Source organism: Petaurus breviceps, unplaced genomic scaffold (assembly GCF_028583685.1).
Source record: "Petaurus breviceps papuanus isolate PSGF00001 unplaced genomic scaffold, PetGlider_PUasm1.0 98, whole genome shotgun sequence".
Taxonomy (NCBI): domain Eukaryota; kingdom Metazoa; phylum Chordata; class Mammalia; order Diprotodontia; family Petauridae; genus Petaurus; species Petaurus breviceps.
This window is the reverse complement of record NW_027187460.1, coordinates 21,774,719-21,797,009: the sequence shown is the minus strand read 5'-3', so window position 1 is coordinate 21,797,009 and position 22,291 is coordinate 21,774,719. Positions and strand designations below refer to the sequence as shown.

Below are 22,291 nucleotides of genomic sequence, written 5' to 3'. Positions count from 1 at the left end.
ACTTGTCAAGCCTAAAAGCAGTCATCCAGGTTAGTGGTATCAAACTCAAATAGACAGAGGGCTCACTAAACTGTACATAAGGATCCCCATGGGATGTATGACTTAGAAAACCACATATTAACATTATGTTTAATTATATTTTTGTTTATTTTGTTAAGTATCTCCCAATTGCATTTTAATCTTCTTCAGGCCATGGTAGGTATTTGACCCCTCTGGTCTGGACTGTCTATACTTACATAATGCCCTGAGAAAAACGGGACAAAGTAGCAGTGCTCAAGTTTCATACAGGATACTGTTTATACTGTAGCAAGATTTTACCCAAGAGGGCTGAAAATGAACTCTCAAGTCTATATCCCCCAAAGTATCCTTCAGTTGAGTTCTTAATTCTCTCCAGCTAGAGAAACCATTGCCAATAATAGCTCAATATTTTTATAATGTCCTCTATAACCAAACCAGATACATAGGATCATATATTTAAGAGCTGGAAAACATAGACCATCTAATCCAACCCTCTCATTTTACAGATGAGGAAACTGAGGCCCAGAGAAGGGAGGTAATTGCCTGAAATCACCCAGAGGATCCTAGCCTTAAGAGCTGAAAGGCACCTCACAGACTATTCTAGTCCAACTCCTCCCATTTTACAGATGAGGAAAACTGATAATGAGTGAGGTCCCTACTTGTCTGTGGTCACACAGGGTTGGGATGAAGTATCAAGGTTGGGATTTGACCCTGGGTCTCTTGTTTCTGAGTTCACTGATCATTCTTCTAAACCACACTGCCTCTCTCCACTCAACAAAGGGGCAGGGTTCAGATGTTTGGGATCAACTGAGAATATGTTTATTTAAAAGCAATTTTAAATATTTAAAAAAGTAGAAATGAACACATACAGTACTGGAAAAAAAAACTGTCACATTAAATACCTGTGAAATGACAAGTGTACTGATGTTTGAACTTTAACATTCAGATGAGAAGTTGAAATTTAACTGGTGGCATGACCAGATCGAGGTTCCTATACACAACATGTGGATGTTCTAGGCAATAAAAAAATAAATAGCAATCGCCATTCGACAGTAAAATAAGACACATACTATTTGCAGAACATACTTTTCCCTCTGGGGGAAAAATAAAAACAACTAATTAACTATTTTTTTTTGTCTATAAGTTTCCATACCTCCAAAATACTATGTCATGTACAAAATTGCAGATAGTGGCTCACTGAGTTTAGGTACAATATCTGATTTAAATTCAATCAAGATCATAAAAGGTATCCCGACCTAGTTTTCCTATGTCCTACAGTAAGCTGGAATACAGAGAACGTCAGTTTCTGACGGAAACATTGTCTCATTAAAAAAAAATAAGCCTAGAGATGTTCCTTCAAAGAGGTGACAAAGAACAGAGAGTTGACTCCATGGGACTTTGCACATGTAGTCTTTATAGGTTTGGATGTTATCGTTTTTTAAACCAGTTTATTTTAAGATCACCTGAAAATACACTAGACCACAAAGATCATTAAACTTGTTCTTTAATGTAACTTAAAACACTGTATAAGTCATATGGAATGCTAAATAAACTCATGGTTTCTTTCAGAAACCCAGTACAGCCAACATATGGAGGTGAGTCCTGCTATAGAGTGGACATGGTTGGGTTTGTTTGCTCCTGGTATTTTTGTTCTGGTTTGGGAATGAGCTAGTCATCGTCTGATCACAGGACTTAGAAGGGACCATCTTTTTTTACAGATGTGGCAACTGAAATGGCCACAGGGATGAACTGACTTGTTCAAGGTCACACAGTTAGTGAATAATAAATACGGGATTTAAACCCAGGTCTTCTGATTTCAAGTCTGGTGCTCCTTACACTATACCATACTGTTTCCTAAATCAAGCGTCGGAGAGCCTAGGGAAATGACTCACCTAAGGTCACATAGCTAGTAAGTATCAGAATGTAGACTTGAATCTGCTGCCTCTTGACTCTAAAGTCTAGGGCTCCTTCTGCTGTACCAAGCTGCCTCTTAAGTCATGATACCGATAAAGAAATTGTTTTAAAAATCATTTTCTGATAACAGCTGATAAAATAATTTGCATGTTTCTTCACATGAGTTTTATTAGGCCACAATTGAAGTTTCTGTACTAACCATTTACAGAGAACTACATTAATATTCACCAAGCAGTTTCAGCTGGGCTAAGTAGACTCTTCTAAAGGTTTTTGTTTGGAGTTGTGCTTTTGTGAAGCAAAAATTTCTCACTAGCTGCCAAGACTATCTGCTTAAAAATATTAGTTTTATATACCACTGCCAAAATAGTTTAAGCATAATGGAATGCCAGAACCACACATGAGAGGGACTCAGAGGCAGGCGACAGTGGCAGCAATTGTAGAGTAAGACTATCACATTCTGTTCCAGAATTAAGACTGATGTAAGGAGGAACCAAAATAAACAGACATGTCCTTAATGATCTAATAAACCACTGGAATGAAAAGAAAATTGAGTGCAGCGAGTTCACTTCAGGAAATGTGTTTGGTCACAGTACAATTCATAGCAGCTTTTAAGACCCCAGTTATGAATGGTGTATTGGCTAGTGTTTTGAGTGGGAAAACCATTATCTGCAGCTATAGATTAATGAAGACTGCAGGTAGAAAAGAAAAAAAAAACGAGTTGCTACTGAAAGTCTCCAATGGGTGACTTGCAAGAAAGGAAGATTCTTCTCTTGAAGAATCTGTCTCCAAAAATGAGGGATATAATCTGAAATTAGTGAATTTTTAGCTTTGACTAGATGAGGATATTGACTTGAAATAGAATACATAAAGTCATTTTACAAGAAAGCCAATCGACTACAAACCAATACCGTTGTGATCCTATGTTTCGGTTTTAATCGTAATCAAATTTTAAAAATAAAGCTAACATTGTGTTTTAACTTAGCCATACTATTCCTTTATAAAAGGTAAGTTTCAGGTAAGCTTCTAAATGCATGCATAATGTAAACACTAATATTTTCTAGCAGTCCTTGGTTACTGAACATTTAATGAAAGAGACCTTTAGGAAACTGTATTTAGAGATTTTAAGCTTCTGCTAAAATCTTTGTGGGATATATGTTCTTTTTGCATCATGAGGTAATATCACAGGGGCACTAACCATGGAATGGTATAAATTCACCATTCTTAAACACAAACTAGGCTATGAGCATCTTAATATGCCATAGAGAGCTGGAAGGTTGGTGAACATTTCTCAGAAAGAATAATACTTACATTTAACTGAGCACTTTCTGTAATAAATACCAAAGTGGGTTTCATAGCTGTAAACTGTATACACTGATAACTGCAGGCTCATCTGTAATGGATGTAAATGGTTTTGCTTGGAAAACAGAATCTAACTCTCCACTAATTTTTTTTAGTCACATAATTGAGAATACTGAATTGTTAGGAACAAAGAGTCCATTCTATGCACTTCAACTGTTGATCAAGACCACCTCTATTTGGAAAGCTAGAAGTCCATATGCTTTTTTTGTTTTTGTTTTAAACAGCATAGACAGAGATGTAAGTGCTAGATGCCAAGGATGGCTTCAGCAAACCCAATAAGGCGTGCCAGATTCCAAGGCTACCTTAATACTGGCAAAGGCGGAATAACGCGGTATATTTACAATACATAACATAATTCACCTCATGAGGTGACCTTAAATGAATTTCGTATTCTGTAACAGCAGCTATATACACATTGTGCACAGGATTACAAGGAGGCAGCAGCCGTCTGCTTTTGCTAAAAAGCCCGTCTTGCATGTATGATGTGCAATGCTCAAAGATTTGCGTTTTGCTAGTCGGACAAGATGTGTACAAAAGACACAGGGAAGACCCCCTTTCTCTCTGGATGTCCTTCGATGTGCCCGATCTGTAAGAAAAGAACACACAGCAGTCAGATTGGAAATTCTGTAATTCTACAACTAGTCAATGATTTGCTTTTGGTCTGGACCAGTGATTGTATCAGGGGGTAGAGAAGAGGGTCTCCTCAGGATGGAGAATTCCTTCACCAATGTAGAACAGCAACACATCTCTAATTTAAAATCTCAAAGAATTTTGGAGAATCAAAGAATTTAAAGTTGGAAAGGACCTTGTCCTGTATGTAGTCCAAGGACCTTTAACCTGGAGTCTATGAATTTATTTAAAAATTTTTTTTTAATTTAAAAAATACTTTGATATGGATAGAGCACTGGCCCTGGAGTCAGGAGGACCTGGGTTCAAATTTGGCCTCAGACACTACTTGTGTGAGCCTGGGCAAGTCACTTAACCCTTGCATTCAAAAAGCAAAAACAAATAAAATAAAATACTTTGATAACTGCATTACAATATAATTTATTTCTTTTGTGATCTATTTATGACTTTCAAAATATTATTCTGAGAAAGGATCCACAGGCTTCATCAGACTGCCAAATGAGGGGGAAAAGAGGTTAAAAACCCCTGACTTAGTTTAGTCTATACACAAAAGGGATTCCTATCATAAAATATTCAACAAATGTCTATCTAGCCTCTGCTTGAAGACCTACAGGAAAGGGGAGTTCATCACCTCTCACACAGCCCATTCCACTTTTGGACACTTTAAATTGTTAGAAGACTAAATCGGCTTTTTGCCAGCTGATGCCCATTGCCACTGGTTTTTCTCCCCAGGGTCACTGAGACCAAGATGAATCCTTCTTCCACATTCCTAGTGCACTGAGGTGTTAAATGACTTATCTATGGTCACACAGAGGGAGCACTTGAATCTTAATCTTTCTAATTACAAGGCTAGTCATGTGTCTACTATATCACACTACCCTAAGTATGTAAACATTAAATACCAGGGTCAAAGATCTAGGAGGCCTTGGGTTTTTTTTACTCTATACCCCTCACTTTATGGAGGAAAAAACTGAGGACCAGACGAATAAAGTGATTTAAAAGCAAAACAAACCAAACTGGCATTTATTGAGCAGTGTAAAGTTTGCAAAATCATTTACATGAGGTATCTCATTCGAGTCTTTCACCCTCTCTGCGAGGTCAGCACTACAGATATCATCCCCATTTTACAGGTGAGAAAACTGAGTCCCAGAGAGGTTAAGTAATTTGCTCATGGTCACACAGCTAGTAAGTGTCTGAAGTGTGATGTGAACTTAAGCCTTCCTGACTCCCAGTCTAATACATTACACCCAGTGAGCCCAAGATTTTGCCCAAGATTACATATAAAGTCAGTCTTCCAGACTGAGCTAGAACCTAGGTCTCTTGATTCCCAGCCCATTGCTTCTTCCTCCTACCCTGTGTTCCACAATGGCTTATGGAAGTCTCAACATATGCTATGCAAACCACTAGCTCAGGGCTTTGTGCCATTCCTTTCTTAGGGATCTAGTTAATGCAAAGAGAAAAGCATTCAGCAACCTGAAAAGCAGAAGGGTGGAGGAAGAGGAAATATGGGTGCTTGCTTAAAATAGGAGATCTAGCTTGCATTACTCCATATAGGGTGATGGGTTAAACAGAGATGGATTCATTTTGGGATGTTTCTGGAGGCTGCTATAAGGAAAATGGCTTAAAAATCATACTGCCTCACATTTATATAGTGCTTTAAGGTCCACAAAGTGCTTTATGCAGATTATCTTATTTGAGCCTCAATAACCTTTTACATCCCCTTTTAACAGATGAGTAAACTGAGGGCTAGGGAGACAAAATGACTCAACCAGGGTCAAGTGCTGGAGGCAAGATTTGAAACCAGGTTTTCTTGACTCTAAGCCTGGAACTCTATCTAACTATAACTCTATAATGAAGGAACAACCCAGCTTAGCATTCTTGGACCACTGTTATTACCTACAAGACATTCATAGCCTTTGCACCAGCTATGAGCCCAAACTTACTGGGCTTCAGTTTTCTCACTCGGAAAATGGGAAGAATAACATTTAGAGCTTCAAACCTGGCCTCACACACTTACTATGGACAAGCCACTTAACCTCTGCCTCAGTTTCCTTAACTATTAAAAATGAGGATAGTAAGAGCACCTACCTCACAGGGTTTCTGTGAGGACCAAATGAGATATTTTGTTGTAGGAAAACAGCTTTTCCTAAAACATACAAGGTGCTATGTGAAATATAAGCTGCTACTATTATTCTTCATACTTATTATATATAGAATGTCTGATTAAAAATGAACTTGGAAATGAATGGCAATTAATAGAAACAGTTGGACAGGTTCTCTTGAGAACTTGATTTTATAGCCTCATCCCATATTATCTTCTAAGGACCCTTGGCTGGAGGCACCGGTTTCTTGACTTGCAGAAAAATCATTGATTACCCACCGTAAGTCCCTAGACTTAGATATTACACTGTAGAGGAGGAAACCATAAACACTCAATTCTGTCAAAAGAGAGGAAGACCACGTAAAGACAATGGAAGGGTCCCTTGTTGATAAATGTCAGCAAATTAGTCCCTCCACAAGAACTTTTCCATTTTTTTTTTTAAAGAGACAAAGCTTGTTCTCATGGATAAGTTATCTTGGCTCAGCTACAATTTTCAACCAATCCATGTGGCTCTTCTGCCTACAGACATGCCTAAGTCTTCCTGAACCTTAAAGAATCCTCACTTGACTCTACCATTCCCTCAAATTTATTCTTCCTGTATCTCTCATCCTTTTCACAGTCAAAACTCCTAGACAAAGATGTCTATACACACTACCTTTACTTTTTTCCCCCTGACTCCTCAATCACTTGAAACCAGACTTCGAACTTCCATCCTCATTAAAATGGCTTTTTTCAAAGTTATCAGTGATCTTTTCACTGCCAGATTCAATGCTGTTCTCTTAGTCTTCATCCTTTTAGACTATTCCGGAACATTTGAAGCTGCTGACCACCGTCTTTCCTCAGTGCATTTTTGAGACATTGCTCTCTGGTTTCTTTACCTACTTGCCTGACTGTATCTTGTCTGTCTTCTTTGATGGACCATCATTTGCAGCCCACTCCCTAACTGTGGGCTGAGTCCTGGGTCCTCTTAGTTCTCATTAGTTCAATCAATTACTAAGCATTTAGTATGCTCTTTCTATGGGCTAAGCATTGAGCTAAATGCTGGAGATAGAAAAACAGTCCCTATACTCAAGGAGTTTACATACTACTGGGGAAGACAACATGCTGAGCACATGGGCTTGCTTACTGATTAAAGAATCACCATGCAGTGCCAAAAGAAACATGTGGTTTCCTGTACAGGCAACAAACATACATAACTGTGGATCACTGTTAGAAAGTTCTGGAGTGGTGGGAGGTTTTTACTGGGTATCAGGAGGCTGTCATGTTGCACGTATGAGTAAGGAATGGCCTTTTTAGACCATTTTCATAGGAAATAGAATCTGGCACTACAAAAATTCTGGTAGGCAGGCATGAAATTAGAATGCTGAGGAGCACAGGGTTTTTCTTCGACAGGAGTGGAAACTTGCCTCTGAGACCTCTTTCAGGCTTCAAAGACACTACACTATGGGTAATTGCTATTCTGTGTTTAGCAAATAATCTACCTCACTCACTCCATACAAATTAAAGGCAGGGTGTTTAATAGGCTTCACATGACTTCCCAAATGGTGCTCTATGTGATGAATGATGCAACACCAGCAAGTGATAGCAAAACAGGTGTCCAAAGAAATGCCTGCTGTGGTATAGAAACAAGACCAGGTGATATTTCTATAGCCTTTCACAATGCCAGGAGGCACAGGGACACTCACCCACCACTCCTGGTCTTCTTCACCCGTGACGATAATCACTTCTCCTTCTATGAATGTGAGCTCATCATCATTATCAGCCTGACAGTCATAAATGGTCTTCACTCTCCTCACTTTGTTCTTCCCCTTAAATAAATAAAACAGAGTTTTAGCTGGAAGAGCCAGATAAAGAGAGAAATGGAATGTGGTGGTCCATTATCAGTGAACTTGACTCACTGCCTTTTTTCATTCTTGTGAGAAAGTAAACATTGTGGGGGCAGAATCTGGCTCCACAAAAGACACAAAAAACCCAAGATAAGTCTGGTTTTTGTACTGTGTCCCTCTTTCCCTCCACCCCCACCACTATGCCCAGCAACACTGGCTTGTTGAAATTATAGAACCATCTAAAAATGCTTCAGGAAAAGATGATGTCGACAGAAATGTGCAACTTCTGCATATTTAATACCAAGCGTTAACGATTTCATGAGTCTCAAGAAAATTGTCTTTACCAGGAAGAAACAGGCTAGTTTAAAACAAGGAAAAGGAAGCAGCTTGCATCTACTTCATCACTAAGATTTGGAAGGATTTACTGTGCTTTGCTTCATTTTTAGAGTTTTCCATTTTTGATCAATTCTGAATTAGGTTTTTTTTTTCCCGTAGATTTTCTGTCCTTTGCAAACAGAAACAAGGAAACAGAGAAATCTAAATATGGGTTCTAAATATGGTCCCAGCTCATTGGCCAACACAATTTATGGAAAGTGAAAGCAAGAAAGGAATTCTGTGTGAGTTCATAGTGTCTACAGAAACTAGTGAGAGATAGCTAGAAGGTCAATTAATAAATAATAATGATGATCATAATCATAATATAGTAATAATAAATAATACAGTGCTTTAAGGTTTGTGAAGTGCTTTGCAAATATCTCATTTTCTCCCCACAACAATTTTGGGTGGTAGATGCTATAATTATTACCCTTTTATAGATGAGGAAATATATAGATGAGATAGGAATAAATAGATGAGACTGAGAGAAGGTTAGGTGACTTGCCCAGTGTCACACAGCTAGTGAAATCTCTGGGACTGGATTTGACTTCAGGTCTTCCTGATCCCAGGTCCAGTGCTCTACTCACTATGCCTTCTGGCTGACTCTACCACACATCCCTACCTATATACAATGGCAACACATCTGGCATCCTAAATCAGTGGTCACATTGCCCTGTCTCCCTACTCATTTCTTTCTTTTAGGTCACCAAAGGGTTTCACTCTTTCACTTTCTACAGAACTGAAATGTGATCATAAGCTCTCAATTATATCAGCAATTGGACATGTCTTCGTCTTTCAACTTAGAAGCACAGATCCTTAAGAGTAATGAAGGACCTTAGAGGTCATAGAGTTACATAATTTCAGAACTGGAAAGGATCTTCTTTCTGTGAGACAACATAAGTCTATATAGCACATGGAGCATTGACCTTAGAGTTAAACTTAATAGCTGTGTGACCCTGGGAAAAATCACTTAATCTCTGGTTTCATGGCCCTGGTTTCTCATATCTAAAATGAGGGAGTGAACTCTATGATTTCTCACATCTTTTCTAGATCTAAAACTTTAATTCTGTGATGCCATGTCCTCAGAATCTAACTAGTTCAATGCACATTGGATGATCCTGTGGAAACCCCCATTTCCACACTCCATAAGTGGTCCTCTAGCTGCAGCCTGAACATCGCTAGTGAAGGAGAGCCCATTCCCACCCTCCAGAAAGCACTCATTCCACTTCTGGGTAGTTTTAATTGTTAGGAAGGTTTTCTTTATATCACACCTAAATGTGCCTTTTGACAACTTCTACCATAGTGCCTCCTTTTGCCCTCTATGGGGGAGGAGAACAAGTCTAATCTCTTTCTTGTCTAAACTTTCTCCTCTCTTGTGACAAATCAAATCTCTTTTTTTTTCCTTCAAATACCAGGTTCCCCCACTAAGTCTTCAAGTTCACCACTACCGGCTGATTTACCCAATCCTCACTGGACATGATTGGAAGAAGCTATTTAGCCTCTTTTACTTCATGCAAAAACTCACAACATCCCCTAATGAATGATCAGCTAACTTGGATATGTGATTTTGTGGTTTGCCCGCCCCCCCCCCACTTTATACCCAGTTTTGGTGATTTTACTCACTGTATTAATTTTTCTGGGAAGAGGCACCGGTGTCTCTGGCATTGTGGGCGTTAGGTCATTGGAATCTTCGGATGCTTGCTTTTGGAGAGTCTCTCGAGACTGGACATTTGGAGAGAGATCCGTAGTGTGGAGTTTCTGATTTACCTCCAAGGGCTGGGTCTTCGGTGAACTTTCTCCAGCTTGGGATTTAGCCAGCAAGTCTCCTAATTGTGGCTTTGGGGGCAGGTCTTTTATTTGTGGTTTGGGAGGTAAGTCTGAGAGTTGTGGCTTGGGTGGCAAATCTCCAAGTTGAGGCTTTGGGGGCAGTTCTCCTGGTTTAGGGGGCAAATCTCCAATCTGAGGTTTAGGGCCTAATTCTGCAGGCTGAGGTTTGGGAGGCAGGTCTCCAGGTTGTGGCTTCTGTGGGAGCTCCAGTGGCTGGGGTGATTTCTGAAAGATTTCTGGGGGGACATTGGATTTATCTATGGAAAGATGATGGCTGGTTTCGATTTTCCTTAGTGCCACTGATCAAAGCAAACAACAACAACAAAAAAGGGAATTGGTCTTAATATTACATCATATAGGGAAACCCTAATTTCTACCTATCACATTTATCTTAAAAGGCACCCATACTCTAAATACATTTCTCTTCATTGAACAATTGACATTGGGGCATCTCCAAAGGGAAATGAGTCTACAAACCCTGACTGAAGGTGTGTTTTTTAAAAGAAAACTCCTGAAGCCTGGCAGGCATCCAGTTAGCAATCCAAATGACTTTATAAATAGTTTAGGTAAGTAAGAACAAGATGTCCAAACTATCTACATATTTAATGGCTGAAACTGAAAATGTATATTTCTTGACTGAATGGTCAGAAAATGATATTTTAAGTTGAGAGACAAGGAAAAAAATAAAGAAACAATTCTGTCTATTTCAAACAGCTAACTTATTAATATTTTACTCAGTTTGGGTTTTAGACTTTTCCTCTTATGCTTAAGCTATCTGATAAGAGGACTGGCAACAGCATACTTTGCGTGGCTGTATTTTAACCTATTTCATGGGTATCTTTGTATACCTCTCATGATATGCGAAAAGGCTTCAGGCTCCTTGATGAGAACATAGTGTCAGTTTTACTAAGTTAAACTGAGAGCTATACTTAGAGAGTATCCTTGAATAAATAAGACTGAGAGGTTCTCAGTATGAAATGAAATGATTTTTATATGAAATCATGACCCAATGAAAGCTGAGCACACTGTCACTCTCTATAAGAGGCATTAATACTTTAAAGTGTGACACACCAAATGACAAGAATATTGCATGTGCATTTTTAAAAGAAAGAAGTCTCTCAGTCATCCATCACACCTTCCTGAGTTCAAATTTGGCCTCAGATACTTACTAGCTGTGTGACCCTAGGCAAGTCACAAGCTTATTTGCCTCAGTTTCCTCATCTGTAAAATAACCTGGAAAAGGAAATGGCAGACCACTCCACTATCTTTGCCAAGAAAACTCCAAAAGGGGCCATTAAAAGTTGGACACCACTGAAAAACAAATTATTCTAGTTTCTCTCATTTCATTCTGTATTAGTTTATATAAGCTTCTGCATTTTTCTCTGAACCCATCCCTTTCATCATTTCTTATGGCACAATAGTATTACATTACATTTGTATGCCATACTTTCTTCAGCTATTCCCTAATAGATGGACACCCCTATAGTTTCCAGTTCTCTGCTGCCAAAAAAGAGCTGCTATAAATATTTTTGTACATGTGGGTCCTTTCTTTCTTTCTTTGGATGGAGAAACCTCCAAGAAGTCCTGGTTGGTGGAATCAGGGAAGATAGGAGGAAGGGAACTGGATCGATGACTTTGTACCTGAACTGAATCTTTAACTACCAGGTGCTACTTCTGGGTCGGTAAGCACCTGACTCGAGCAGTTCTCTGTGGTTCCTATACCTGGTTCTATTTTCATTCTCTTGACTTGCATAGTCACAACATGCTTATCATCCTAGTTATTTGTTTCAAGGAGTCTACGGAGGGAAAGTGGAGGGAGGAAAAAAATAGACTTTTAAAAAATGGTAAAATAAAAGAAAAAATTAAAATGAATAGAAGAAAGGCCATAAAAGTCAAATAAAGCAAGACAGCTTTGAAAGCTACAGGTTGATCTTATGTAATAGAGACTCCCAGTTTTATGAACAATTATTTTTTTGTTCTATTATGCATATGCGAATGAAAATTCTATTTCATTTGATAAATTAAAAATAAAAATAAAAATTATCTAAAAAAATTAAGCACATGTAGGAATTCAGCAGATAAAGAGGGAGAAGAAATAGCAAGGTTCGGAAAAAATACAGTTTCTTCTAAAATGGAAGACAAAAGAATGACATTGCTATTCCTCTGAGATTTCTTTGTGTCCTCACTTTTCTTAAGGATTGAATTCTGAGTCTAATTCAATCCAATGTATCTAGGATTTAGAAGCCTAATGATGATGATAGTAACAACAATAATAAAAAATAACTGCTCACATTTCTGTTATTGTTTTCAGATCTACAAAGTAATTTTCTCATAGCAATCCTCCCATTTCACAAATGAGAAAACTCTGGTTCAGATGGTGAAGTTACTTGCTCCAGTACCAGATAACAATAACATTAATAATAATGACACTAAGAATGAGAGTTGTCACATACATTACATCACTTGAGCCTTAAGACAACCCTGAGAGAGGTAAGCACAATGGGGATTCTTATTTCCATTTTACAGATGATGAGACAGGCTCAAAGAGATTAAATAACTTACCTGCCCAGGGTCACACAGGTAATAAGAAATTTCTGTGTTCTTTCCATGATACAGTGTTATTTTCAGGAACACTAAAAGTGTTAAAAGAATATCTACCTTATCTCTTTCTTTTTATCTGTCTGTATCATTTATCTGTTTATCTAAAATTTCTGGCATCAAGGGGCTTTCAATCATTTAAAACAAAAATTACTTAATAAAATATTAGTAATATTCTCCTGCCTTATTCCATCTTTCGGATGTTTATAAGTTTTCACCATCTGTTTGAAAGAGAACTCTCTTATACAAGTCCACCTGAAGGAGATTGTTAGATTTGGGGAAACTGAAGTCAGCAGCCTGGCCTGAAAGGTTCCAGATGTTGTACTGGCTCTATTTATTTATACTTTAGGAAAACTTTGTTAAAGTAAGGATCATAACATCATATGCTAGCTGCACCTAGGTCATCAGCATCAGAAATTCATTTCTTCTGAGAGCCAAAGAATGAACCTAAGTAACACATAAAAAGAGACTCCTTCCATCTCTTTCCCCTGCTCGAAGGGGCTGGGTCTATAGAAGAGTTAACTTCTAGATTTTCAGAACTATTCTTGATTCTTGATGGCCCCAATGAAAAGTCCTTTCTGTAAAATCATTTAAATTACAAGAGGCCTATCTTTTTGAAGAACCAAGGCAAGTAAAGCAAATGACATGTTAGTATGGAGTTACAAAAGTGCTGCAGAAAAGCACTCTTCTGATTTCACAAAGTAGCTATAACTTCATAACTGTTGGGGAATCTTGGTAAGAGATAGTCTTTCAGCTAGCAGATCAGAGTCTTCAAAGATAGTTCAATTCAACAAACTCTGTGCTCTGTGCAGGGAGCTATGTTAGGTGCTAGAAATACAAAGATAATATCTCACATCCTGTTCTGTCTTCTCATTATATGGCCAAAGGACGTACGCTTCAGCTTCAGTATTCGTCCTTCCAATTAATAGTCAGTTAATTTCTTTAAGTATTGACTCATTTGATTTCCTTGTTGTCCAAGGGACTCTGAAGTCTTCTCCAGCACCGCAATTGGAAAGAATCAATGCTGCAGCGCTCAGGTTTCCTTTCAGTCCAACTCTTACAGCCATACATTATTACCACTGGAAAACCATAGCTTTGTCTATATGGACCTTTGTCAACAAGATTATTTCTCTGCATGCAGTCCAGATTTGCCATAGCTTTCCTTCTAAGGAGGAAGTCATCTGCTTATGTGTTGAATATTCCCAGGAGAAAGTAAACTCCTTGAGGATATGGAAAAGACTGAAGGCAAAAGAAGACAGGGATGGCAGAGGATGAGATGGATAAAACTGAATCAATGAACATGAGCTTGGACAGACTTTAGGAGATAGTAGAGGACAGAAGGACCTGGCATGGACTATGGTCTATGGGGTTCAGACACAACTGAACAAAAGAAATAAGTAAATGCAAAGTCATAAAAATTATTTCACAAAATATAGAGCTCTAGCAACAGATAATCATGAAAGGTATTAGGGAGATGCATGAGACAAAGAGAGTTTAAATGATTTGTCCAAAATCACTTAGCAAGTAAGTGTCAGAGTCCGGATTTGAACCTGGTTTTTCTTGATTCCAAGCCCAGAATTCTACTGGTATGGCATGTTGCCAATTGTGAAGAACAATTTAGAAAAGAAAAATAACATTAATAACTTAAAAGAGTTCATTTGAAGTAAGGATTTGGTTTTCTCTCTAAAAATGAACCAAAAGGATATTAAAATCAGGTGTCCACAGAGTTGACGTGTGGGATAGAAGAGGGTGGGAAACAGGCAAGTGGTCAGAGCACACAATAGCTTCAGATGTATCTGGATCTGAATATGTAGTTCTAGTACTGGGTTACAGGGATCATGAGTTCCTAAGTTTGTTTTTTTTTTTTTTTGCTTTTACACTCTGCCTCTGTGGCTCATAGATTTCTATAGCCCACAATATTGTCTAGAAGTTTGCAATCTATTATCTCTTCATTACTTAGTGATCTTTGATTTTACCTGTGTAGGTGAATCCTTTGACAATGCAGCCTTTATGAACTACTGTGGCTGAAAAATTCATCACGTGGATCACCTTCTGCTGAAAAGCTTGATCTGAAGATATTCTGGCTGAGATAGACCTGGCACTATGTTCTGGGAGAAACCTTCATGCCATGACCACAGATCATAGGGAAGGGACCTTTGAGATCTCTTTGTTCAATCCTCTTATTCTGTACATGCAGAAACTGGGCCCCAACAAGGTTAACTGTCTTGGTCCCTATTTCACTTTCCATAAGAAAGTGAATTAACATTGAGATTGATGGAACAGACAAAAAAAGTGAAACCACAAGCATGATATTCACGAGTGAAAACTTTTCAGCTTCTTTGTAAGGGCAACTTTCTGGATATAGGCAAATGTCTAGATAAACAATGGAAGACTAGTGCAGTCTCTTAGGAAGAACACTGTACTTGGAGTCAGGAGATTTGGTTTGGCTCTAACACTTGGATGACCCAGAGTAAGTTACTTAATCTGTCAAGGGAAGGTATTTAAATCTCTTTGAGCTTATTTACCCATCTATAAAATGGACACATTAATGCCTATATTATATATATCACATGGCAGATATAAGGAAAGCATTTTGCAAGACTTAAAAGCATTATATAAATGTGAGCTATTGCTTTTATTATTCATTATTCTCATGGGGCAAACAGCTCCTTTCCTTTCCAATGAGACTGAGTCAATAGCATTGGTACCTTGTATGTGGTTTTCCTTTTTGGTTCCTTCCTTCCCACACTGCTGAAGTCGGGGCCTACCTGGTTTCTAAATACACCACAATTTGTCAGAATGTTCTAAAAGAGAAAGACCAGCACTCCCACATCACCAATTTGAAAAATGAAACTGGAATGTTACTCTTTCAAATGAAAAGTTTGCTCTGTAAGAGGAAGCAATTTGGTAAAGGAGTTGAGGGCCCTCAGTTCAATTTAGAGGTGACATTTTATATAGCACTTTCTTCTTTTGTTGGGACAATATGTGTACTTACTACACCTGTATTCTCTTGGGTAACGTTGCCTTGTAAGAAACTTTGATATGGCTACCAAAACAAAGGCCTTTATATATTAATACAAAACCCAAGCAGTTGAGAAAGGGGCCAAAATTCCACTGAGAGGGATGATTTGTGTGTGGTGCTTCCTCATAATTGCCCTATCTTTCTGTCTGCTGATTTCCTACTCATTCATCAAGGCCCAAAGCTACCTCCGTTGAAAAGCCTTTTGAGAATGCTGGACCATGAGTCTGGAAGAGTAGAATTGAGATATTCCCTCTGACACTGTCTGTGTGACCATAGACAAGTCATTTAACACCGTGAGTCTTAGTTTTCTTATTTAAAAAAATGGAGATAATCCCTACAATGCCTACCTTGCAGCACTATTGTGTTATTCAAAAAGGAAAATGCACATAAAATGCTTTGCAAACTTTAAAGGTCCATATCAATTTTTTTTAACTTCTTAACACATGTCTGGTTTCATGTTCTCATTCATCCAATAGACATTTATTCACAGCCTGTGTATAAAACACAGCACTAAGTGGACTTGAAGTGATATGCTCATGTTGGAGTGAGAAGAAAAAGAAAGAAGGAAATTGAGAGATGAAGGATTAGAGACATTGCTAAGAATTTGAGACCTGGTTTGATGCAGGAGGTAAGGTACAAAGAAGAGTAAAATCCTAAAGTTTTCAGCCTGGTCAGCTGGGTATGTATGTGGTAGTGCCATTTAAGAAAAAAAATCAAAAAGAAGAGTTGATTTTAAGAAAAAATAATCTACATTCTACTCTAGGCATGCTGAATTCTACTTGACTATTTGGAAAAAAGAGGTAAACAGAATCATGGATGGCAGTATTTGTACTTTCCCCAACAACTACCTTTTAGTAATTGTCCTGGGATGTCAGTCAGACAATAAACATTTATTAAGTACTTACTATGCATCAGGCACTGTGCTAAATACTGGGGATATAAACAGGCAAAACACAGTTCCCAGCTCTCAAGGAGCTCATAACCAAATGGGGGTGAAAATAAGCAAACAAGTGTGTACAAACAAGCTATATGAAAGATAAATAGCAGACAATTAAAAGAGGGAAGGCACTAGAATTAAGAGGGTTGGGAGAAGCTTCCTGCAGAAGGTGGGATTTTAGTCGGGACTTAAGAGAAGTCAGGAAAGTCAGCAGTCAGTGGAGAGGAGGAACAGCGCTGCAGGCATGGTGGACAGTTTGAGAAAACGCCCAGAACTGTGAGATGAAGTGTACTGTTTGAAAAGTATGTGGTGAGGATGAAGGTTTAAGAAGGTAGTGTCAGGCTAGGTCATGAAGGGTTTTGAATGTCAAAGAGAGCATTTTATATTTGTTCCTGAAGGCAACAGGGAGCCACTGGAGTTTATAGAGAGTGGGTGATGGGAGGGAGGACCGACATGATTGGACCTGTGCCTACCTAAAATCACTTTAGTGGTTGAATGGAGGATTGACTGGAGTGGGGAAGACATAAAACAAGCAAATCCATTGGCAGGTAGACCCACAGTAGGCTATTACAATAATCTAGGTGTGAGGTGATGAGGACCTGTATCACAATGGCAGCAATGTCAGGAAAGAGAAGTTTGTTCATACTCTAACTCCATATGGACTTGAAAAAGGCAAGCCTTACCTTTTTGAGGTAGTTTTGGAAGAACTCTTGGGCCAAGGGCAGTCTTTGCAGAGCCAGTACTGATAAATAAATAAGAATCATTATGATCTCAACCAGTTACAATATTAATAGCCAAGTTATTATTCAAGACCTCATAGCATTTTACAGACTAACCAATTATGCCAATGTTCCTACAATAGAAAAGCATAAATTCCCCCTTTATATGGATGGGGAATAACAGGAAAGACTGCAAATAAAAAGTAAAAGCATCATATCTGGGATCATTTCCCAGAGTTGGTCAAAGGAGTTAATTTTTCTTTCCTTCCTTTGCTCCCTACCTGTTTCTTGGCCAAAGTTAAAATCACCAGGGAATACTCCAAAGGCAAAAGTAGGAGATACTATTGTAACATCCAAAACCCACAAACTCAGTAATTAGTATCTAAAGGATCAGGAGCCAATGGCTTAGTAACCTCCATTATACAGGATGGGGAAACTCTACAGGCAGGCACTGATAGGGTGGCTCACCCAGTGCTTTATAGTATGGCAGCAATGAGATGGCATTTTGCCCTGGGGTTGGTACACTGGAACACTACAGACCTTAATTCTTAAAAACACCATAAAACTCTGATTTTTCTTTAATAAAAATGGAATAATCATGCTCAAAGGACCTCCTAAGAGCTCAGCAAAAGTTTTAACAGAAGCAAAGAGGATCCGCACTAAAGTTTTTTTTTTATGCCAAAGACCCTTTAAGAATGTTCCATTTAGGGGCGGTTAGGTGGTGCAGTGAATAGAGCACTGGCCCTAGAGTTAGGAGGACCTGAGTTCAAATCCAGCCTCAGACACTTAACACTTACTAGCTGTGTGACCCTGGGCAAGTCACTTAACCCCAAATTGCCCTGCTTCCTCCCTCCAAAAAGCAAAAAAAAAAAAAGTTCCATTTAAATAGCCTTTTTTGTAGTTCTTCTCCCCTCACATACAAACTTCAGATTTCTTTTCTGGTCACCTTAACTCTACAAAAAAAAAAAATCAGGAAAGAAAAAAAAAAGAAAGAGCAAGGAATAGGAAAACGTAGTTGCTTATCTTTCTTCAGACAGCTCTTCCTTGTCTTTACTTCTTGTTCCACTCTGACCCAATTCCCCTCTACCCTCACTATTCACCCCAGGTCTTAATCTCTCCCCCACTTCTTCCCCCCATCCCAGCTCACCTGATAATCATACCACACTCTGGAAAACCATGGGATAAAAGTCTCTGAGACAGAGCCACAATGAAAGAAGACTAATGGTAAATAAACACAGGAAGACATGAGGACTTTCCTTATAACATTTATGGAGTCTGAACTCATAAAATCCTGTCTGGATTCCTTGGCAAGAAAGCATGTGCAATACTTATTGATATTTATGTTTTATGTGTGCAACATCTGCCCACTGACAAAGCTCTAAAAACAGATCTCTTTGGCTTCTGAAAACCCTTGTGAAGAATCCCCTAGGAGGTCATGCACTCACAGGGCCTGGGTCATGCACTGTGCAAAGGGAGTGAGAGGTCAGTTCCTAGGGGGTGAGCAGGAGGCAAAGATCCCAGAGACTCATGAATCACCACCAGGCTCTGCTTTACAGATCTCCACAGTTCCAGTGAGGCTGAACACTGCTCTGGGCAGTAGAAACATCTGGCTCATTAAAAGGGACCCTATGCAGGTTGTACTTGAAAGAGCCTACACTGGAATAAGGTGGGGGAATAGGAAATGGGAATTTTGCTATCTACTCTCCCATTAAACAATGGTAAGTAATCCAAATGAAAACTGATGTCTTTGTTTTGCCAAGGCTTCTGTCTCAAAATATACATTTTTGGCAGCTAACTTCTGAACTAGTTCCCTTTTCTGGGCCTCAAGACACTGAGTGGATGAACTCTAGAGTATATCCACCTCTAAAATTGTATGGATGTAACAAATGCCACTTTCATAGTACTACGTAAGAAACAGGGAGAGGGAACCTGTGACCCCAAGGCCACATGTGGCCCTTAGGTCCTCAAGTGCAGCCCTTTGACTGAATCCAAGTCATATGTGGCTTTGAGGCCATAGGTTCCCCACCCCTGAATAAGACTTTTGAAAGGAAAACTTTTGAATAAGAAGTTTCCAGTGCTTTAGAAACCTCCCTGAATGTCTTTTGCTCCTGAGTTCTGTTCCTTCTCTAAACTCCATCCTGAACAATAGAGGGTGACTGCAATATCTTAATCTAATTTTAAAGTCTAAAAATAGTGGTAACAAATTTTTTTTTAAATCTACTGGATGTTCCATGAAATTTCTTGGCCTCAGTTCCTATTTGTCAAATTGTATTGGCTTTGACATCCCATAAATTCCATTAAACACAGCTAAATGAAAACAGCAGAATACTGATTGTCAAAAATCAGCTTACCTTGATTGCTGAGACATTCCTTCAAACTTGTTTGTGGTTTTACTGGAAGATGATGGACCCATGTCATTACCTAAGGAGGAAAAAAATAGTTGCTGGTCTCTGTTTAACTAGACTGGCCTCCTTCCTCCAAAGACAGAAGCATTATCAACTGGGCAGTGGTAGACACAATGCTTGTGTGCAGCCCTTAAATCAAAGCACTTCAGCCAACCCTAGGGTCTGCTTCCCCTATAATGGTGCATGTGAAAAACTATTCAGCTTCTTTCTATGCTCCTGAACATAAAAGAGAGCCAAGCTCAACTGCCAATGCCACTCAGACCATGCTTATAGCTCTGAGCTTTCTCTCCTGTACTCCTTGATTAGGCCACATTGGCCTTCTCCCTGATACTCACTTGTGATAATCCATCTCCTTCCTCTGTACCTTTGGCCTGACCAGCTGCCTAGCCTGGATGTACTCCCTCCTTAAATCTACTTCACAGAGGTCCCCTCTTCAAGATGCAGCTCAAGTACCATCTTTTGCGAGAAACGTTGCCTCATTCCCACAGCTGCTACTGTCTTCCCTTCTAAATTTGGTGATGTTGTTGTCATTTGGTCTGACTCTCTCTGACCCTGTGAACCATACTTCCATCAGGTGTTTAATTTTTAAAATTTCCCCATTTATTGATTTTATTTTTAATTTATGGAATAAAACAAGCATTTCTATAACATAACATAATATAATAAAAAAGATGATTGCATATAAAACTGCAAATTGTTATGTATAACTTGCTATTCCTTTTACATATATGATAATTATCAGGTAAATTTCTTTTTTTCTTTCCCATTACCTCCCTCCCCCTGCCCTAGATGACCATTAGACACAACAATGGCAAAGATACTAAAGTGGTTTGTTATTTTCTTCTCCAGTAGATTAAGGCAAACAGAGGTTAAGTGACTTTCCCAGGGTCACACAGTATCTGAGGCCACATTTGAACTCAGGTCTTCCTGACTCCATGCCTAGCACTCTTAACCACTGAGTCACCTAGCTTCCTCCTTTCTAAATTACCTTGTTTCTAACCACTTTGTGTGCTGTGTATGCATATGTGTGTATACACACATACATATATGAATATTAATGATAGTTAGCATTTCTGTAACATTTAAGGTTTGCAAAGCACTACACATATATCATCTCATTTGATCCTCACAACAATCCTGGGAGGTAGTAATAACAATACTATTATTAGCCCCATTTTATAGATAAGGAAACTGAGGCAAATAGAGGTTAAGTGACTTGCCCAGGGTTACACAGCTAGTAAGAATCTGATGAGGGATAGATGATTCCAAGTAGAGCTCTTACTAACTCTGCCACCTAGCTATATTTGTGTATGTGTAAATAAAGCTTAAAAATCACACTAGGACACAGGATATTCACAGGTGTGTGCACATGTATATACACATATGTATATATGAAGGAAAGAAATATGCATTTAATAAGAACCTACTATGTACCAGGTCCTGGGCTAGGTACTTTATAAATATTGTCCCATAATTACCCTGGAAGGTATATACTATTATTTTCCTTATTTTACAGATGAGGAAACTGAGGCTGAGGGAAGTTAAGTGATTTGTCCTGGGTCATAAAGCTAATAAGTATTTAAGGCTGTATTTGAACTCTCATTTTCTTGATGCCAGGCCCAATATTCTATTCACTGTGCCATCTAGCTTCTTCATATAATATATTATATGTATACACACACATTTCCACCTTTGTGTTTGTACATTTATGAAATTAATGCCCTCTATATTTTTATATCTACTCCCCCCCCTCCCCCGAGCCCTGCATCAGACAGGGACTATTTCATACTTTTACTCCTATCCCCAGTACCCAGCCAGTAGTAGGTGCTTAATAAATACTTGCTGATTGATTGATTGATTGACATGTATATGCCCTTAGGGGACTCTGCAGTTAGAGAGCATGGGGCTGTATTTCTTTGCCTTGAGATCTAGAACTTTACTAAACCACTGAAGTAAGAAATTTCATCTTCAAACAGAAAATGAGAATGCAGGGACAGGGAATTTGGCAAATGCAATAAGCAACTTCCTCAGTGTTCTTCATCCATATTTAAATGCTACAGTTCAACAATAGTCTGTTTTCCAAGTTTGTAGCTCCAAGGAGGAAAATATTAAGTATTTTTTTGGGATAAGATTGTGATGTTGTTTTATATGTTACTTGCAAGTATTTGGGGACAGAGGAAAATAGTTTCACATCTACTTAAATAATGTAATATGAAATAATCAATACTATTAAAATAAATAACATGCTATTTTTCAGTACAATGTGTCTTTCCACTAAAGTCAATAACTGACATATAGATTGCTATTCACAGACAAATATGGAAAAAAACAACTCCTATTTCTATATTGACTTCAAGCATTTTCCTCACAATAACCTTGCACATAGTGCAAGGATTACTCCCTTCTTCTTATAGATGAAAAAACTAAGGCTTCATTCAGGTGGCTAGGTGGCGCAGTAGAGCACCCGCCCCGGAGTCAGAAGGACCTGAGTTCTAATGTGACCTCAGATGCTTAATACACACACACACACACACACACACACACACACACACACACACACACA

At 38.6% G+C, this 22,291-nt stretch overlaps 1 protein-coding gene across 10 annotated transcripts in view; it reads right to left on the bottom strand.

Moving 5' to 3' along the window:
- Positions 1–814: 814 nt before the first annotated feature.
- Positions 815–22,291, bottom strand: part of ASAP1 (ArfGAP with SH3 domain, ankyrin repeat and PH domain 1) — a 631,037-nt gene continuing 609,560 nt past the window's right edge. For all 10 annotated transcript variants that reach the window (XM_069081239.1, XM_069081237.1, XM_069081236.1 and 7 more), the window contains 5 exons: positions 19,675–19,744; positions 17,288–17,346; positions 9,844–10,346; positions 7,705–7,827; positions 815–3,877 (listed from right to left, as the gene is read on the bottom strand). In XM_069081239.1, coding sequence (XP_068937340.1) covers positions 3,803–3,877; positions 7,705–7,827; positions 9,844–10,346; positions 17,288–17,346; positions 19,675–19,744 — 830 coding nt within the window. In that variant the 3' untranslated portion in view covers positions 815–3,802. The remainder of the gene's footprint in view (positions 3,878–7,704; positions 7,828–9,843; positions 10,347–17,287; positions 17,347–19,674; positions 19,745–22,291) is intronic.